Source organism: Planococcus citri, chromosome 1 (assembly GCF_950023065.1).
Source record: "Planococcus citri chromosome 1, ihPlaCitr1.1, whole genome shotgun sequence".
In the NCBI taxonomy this organism is placed as follows: Eukaryota; Metazoa; Arthropoda; class Insecta; order Hemiptera; family Pseudococcidae; genus Planococcus; species Planococcus citri.
The window spans coordinates 39,706,816-39,711,791 of NC_088677.1; the positions used below are offsets into that span (position 1 = coordinate 39,706,816).

At 33.7% G+C, this 4,976-nt stretch overlaps 1 protein-coding gene across 1 annotated transcript; it reads right to left on the reverse strand.

Annotated features, from left to right (window-relative positions):
• On the reverse strand, positions 1–4,169 carry LOC135831888 (uncharacterized). The gene is made up of 15 exons (XM_065344731.1): positions 3,767–4,169; positions 3,608–3,689; positions 3,304–3,542; positions 2,757–3,230; positions 2,523–2,678; positions 2,336–2,453; positions 2,113–2,237; positions 1,821–2,033; positions 1,605–1,750; positions 1,319–1,532; positions 1,016–1,223; positions 845–949; positions 619–759; positions 417–527; positions 1–324 (listed from the first exon to the last, which is right to left on the reverse strand). The coding sequence occupies exons 1-15, from the start codon at positions 3,884–3,886 to the stop codon at positions 131–133; spliced, it is 2,646 nt and encodes an 881-aa protein (XP_065200803.1). The 5' UTR covers positions 3,887–4,169; the 3' UTR covers positions 1–130.
• Between the last annotated feature and the right edge of the window lie 807 nt (positions 4,170–4,976).

The window sequence follows — 4,976 nt, forward strand, 5'->3', positions numbered from 1 at the left end:
AACGTTGAACAATTTTATAATACACTGAGAACATTATAAATAACCTTATCACTTACAAAGACATGGTTTTTAAAAAAATGAACACGATGAAAATTGCTGTATGAAAAATTTGAAAGTGAAAACGCAGTCATCAAATAGGGGACGAAACGCAACATTTTAGCTCAGTGATATGATATTTGAATTCATTACTATTATTAGCAATAGGGTGTACCGATGCTATCAACGATTTTTTCTTTCTACCAGCTCTACAGAAATAAGAATTGAGAACATCTCTAACTTTAATTCTGGTTTCCTTCGACGAACAAATGTCTGCCACGGTAAAACCTAACAAAGTTATTAGAAAATAATTATAAGAATGTATATTAGAAGCATATCAAAATGCATAAGTAATGTATATCAATATACTGAGCAGGTACCTAAGAAATTTTCGGCGTAATCCCCTATAATCACCGCTGAAGATACTTCTCCGTGTTGGTCCAGAAGATATGCCGTCAAAGTCAACACAAACTTCAATTCTCTTAAATATCCTGGAATTGAATAAATTGATTCCATTTTAATCATTACGAAACCAATACACTGTATCAAATGAGTACGTATTGTATCGAGAGGTTTAATCACCTTGCACTTTACATTTATCACAAAAGGCTGCTGGATCCCCTTCCACTTCTATCCACTTTGCTAGATGATAAGGAAAAAATTCTTCGCAGGACGTGCAATACGACTTAATTAATGATAATACGTCTTGCTCAGCACAATTTTCTGAAAATATGTAATAGAAAATTTCAAACAAATTTTTTTCTATTTACCTAAGTATAACAATTACGAATTACCAAAACTATCGTACCATCTATTGCAGGATTAGTACTTATCAAATTTACTTTGATATTAAAAGGAACTTCAGATATTGGCTGCGGCCATTTCAAAACATAATTTCCCGTTTCTTTAGAACCTAAAAATAAACATCTTTAGAATACTAATTCATCGATTCACAACCGATTTTCAAAGTTATTATCACCATTGGGTAAAACAGGGCCATTTTCAATACGAGAAATGACATTTTCAATAGCATCATGCTGCTCAAAAATCGGTGCGTTGCTAACTTGAGTTTCCTTGGCCAGTGTTATATTAACGTTACGCTGTTCAAGAATTGATGAATTACTAACTTGGGTTACCTTGTCAAGTGTTTTACTGCACATGGGTTTATTATTCAATAAATTCGCGTCCTGTGAAACAAATTATTACGTATTAAATGAAATGTTGAAAAAAATATATATTGTATTTATACACAGATCCATGTATTGAATGCTTGATAACTCACCTCTCTTCGTTTGCTCGTTTCACAGGCATTCTCTAACTTGTCGGTACTCGTCAATTCATTCTCATTTTTGTTAAAATCCTCATCTTCTAAAACTACAGAGTTATCAGGATCAAAAAGTCTCCTTCTCTTAACAATCTCTAAAGCACAATCAGATTTTGATGTAGATGGAATGCTATGATGATGTTTCGTATTTGTGATCTTCGAAGACGATTCTCTGTAAAGGAGAACTGGTCAAAAACAATCTGACAAATATGTTTTACAGAAAACGTTAAATTACAAAAAATACTTCGCATAATTTTCCTTTGATGGCACCAGCTTCAAATTTTCCCACGTTCCTTTCACATGAAATGTGAGATATTCAGTAACATTCGTTTTCATGAATCTATTTCTTAGGGTAACTTCGACATTGTACAGTTCTATTTGATCACCAATCTAAAAAGTAAATCAAAGATTCTTGAAGACAAGGAACAAATATTGAACAGCGCTGATAACAATACAACACCTTCAATGTTCTGAAATTTCCATCTGGTTCGGCTACTACGACGTCAATATCCTCACTTGCAGAAAAAGAAGGTTCGGAATGAGTAATTACTTTATCCCATGCATCATAACATAGAGATAACCGCTCGTGTGGAAGTGTACATTTGGTTCCATCTCGAATTCTCACCACTACAACGTGAGTGGGACGATCTTCAAAACCTTTCACATATGATACCTGAGTTTATAAGCAAAACATGATGTTACCATGAATTATTCAATTAACATTAAAACGAAATAACTATTTAAATGATTACTTTTCCGGTTAAATTAATGGTTTTACGTTTCAATTCTAATGAATTCAGAGTAGTAAATGGGCGAAAATTTGTCAAATGCTCCAGCGCCCACTCTTTCAACTCTTCGACTTTTTTTTTATCGGAATCTAAAAAAAATATAAAATCATACCATACCTATATTAAACTGTTTCATAACATTACTCATTTCAAATTTCAGAAATGAATTAACTTGAAACAACATTACCAGTCAGCGTGAATTTATTAGCTGTACTGTACGTAATACTGGTATCATCTTTATCGAAGACTAGAACATCACGACCGTGGGATACTCTACCATTAACTCCGCCATTATATTCTTCAATCTAGTAAATGAAAACTGAATTATTGCAAAAATTCATTATGTACATGATTACTTTTTTGATATCGCTCACTTGTAATCGATGAAGACGTATGATGCAGTAAGGTAACACCTTGGGAAGCGCATCTAAGCTGTGAGCGAATATGTTCACAAGAAACTCATCAGTCTTAGAATCGTCAATGATATTGACTACGAGATGGCATTTATTATGGCTTAATAACGTTGGTTTCTAAGAATTATTAAGTAATGAAAGTATGCATATACGCAGTGAAACTACAACATACGAATTGAATTATACGCTCAATACCTTGACAATTCTGCGGACGATCCCATAAACATTAACTCTGGAATTTTTTTCGAGTCGATTCAGTTTAACATATTGGTATATATCAGGATCCACGAATTTTTCATTTCGGTCTTTAGGAATTTCTTTATTACCGTCAGTTCTCGGAGCGTTGTGTTCTTCAAATACTCTTATTAAATCAGACATAACATTTCTGGACTTCGATGCTTTGTTCGATTTAGCATCATTCGTTTCCTCAATGCTTTCCACACGATCCACCAAGACATCAGAATCCCCAGAAGTAGACGGAATAATATCATTATTTACTAAACGAGGAATTATAATTTGACAATCCTTCGTAACAGAAATTTCGTTTCGAACAGGTGAACCACCACCGCTAGGTTCAGAAGTAACAGACTCATCAGAAGTGTTTTCAAAATCAATTACTCTAGATTCCATGATTTCTGGATTGGTACTCAGAATTTGACTCCATCTCGGCTAGAAAAATGCCATAAAATTTCAAACTCTGTACAAGACATAGTAAAAGTGAAACAAGTAACAGCGCACAAACCATATTTTTCCGTTTATAGTACACATTGTTAATATTGTTGGAGTGTCCTAACCCAACTATGATCTGCTTCATGCAAAAGAAAGCCGCATTGGGTCTAAATAAAGTAACAGGGAATAGCTTGACATCACAAAAAGCTAAGCAATCGCCTTCTTCGAAATACAAATTCTCCGCAAGTTGAGCTGCATCATTTATGAATATCACTCTAAACTGAAGTAATTCGTTGCTATTTAGGCTGCAAACTATTAATATTCAAATTAAGTATGGTAGAAAAATATGATGAATAATGCAAAGTGAATCATCAAACCTTCTTTCAAATGAACTACTAAAACATCTTGAGTCTGATACTTTGATTTTCTTACAATAGGCAGCTTCTGCATAACTCTTCCCTGTCCAAAATATTTTTTAAGAAAACAGTGAATATGATGTATGTATTTGTTAGATAAGAAAGTGAAACTTCACTTACCGTTACCAATGGTTTCTTAACGAGAGATGCATTTTTCAGCGAGCATATATTGCCCTTATTTGCTATGTTACTCAAATGACTATAAACGCTTTTACGCGATTCAGTAGAAGGAGAATCCATTTTTAATGAATATTATGAGAGACTGATACAAACCATAACTAATGATGAAATTCAAATTCTGTTAAATAGAAAATCAAAGGTTTAAAAAATACTCTAAATTCAGGGAAACTCAATAAAATTTTCAGCTGATTCTTTTTGCTAGCTTGTTGTTGTCTTATGAAAATTTTATCATTTGGCGCGGGCGCGTGATGATAAAAAAAATATCGATTGATTGATCGACTAGTTGATCGTTGATCAAAATGATCGATTGATGCAGTTGAATCCGTTGAATAGCTTTGACTATATATACATGGACTGCTATCTTCATTGTCGCCGATGAAGCCGAAGTAATGGAGGTACTTAATCGGGAGCATCGGGAATTTTCATGCGCGCGCAGGAATCCGAACCGCGCTCACACCTTCCAATCACCAGCGACGGACACCCTCCTACATTCCAACAACCGCACTGCTCGTTGCAACGAAATCTCGCGCATGCTCAGAGCCCATGTCCCGATTAAGTACCTCCATTGCTTTGGCTTCACGATTCCCGTTCAAGAACAATAGAAGATAGCAGTCCATGTATATATAGTCAAAGTTGAATAGTTGAATCATCATTTGAATTCCGCGACAATGGAGCGAAAAGAACAAAAGAACATGTCACGTGGTCTAGGTCTACTTGAAAAAAACAAACAAACAAACAGTGAAATGAAACTAGTGATGTTGATATTTAGAAAAATTTTATATCGACGATACAGATATCGATATATCGACGATATATCGATATCTTCAATATTGCCTTGAAAGTACCTATTTTTCCCATTTGTATACTCAGTCATTTAAGTTTAATTGCGAATTAACAACTGCAAAAAATTTGGTACGACAAAAAGTTTTTTTATAGATTTTTAAAAAAGTGAGAAAATTTTTTTTTGAAAAAATTTTTAAAATTTCTTTCTAATTTCAATTTTTACTCATATTTTTGGCTGTTTTCGTGCATTTTTTCCTCAATTTTTGACGATACGATATATCGTCGATATTGATTTTTCATATCGATATGTCGATATTGGATCTCATATCGATATATCGTTTATGATATCGATATATCAACACCACTA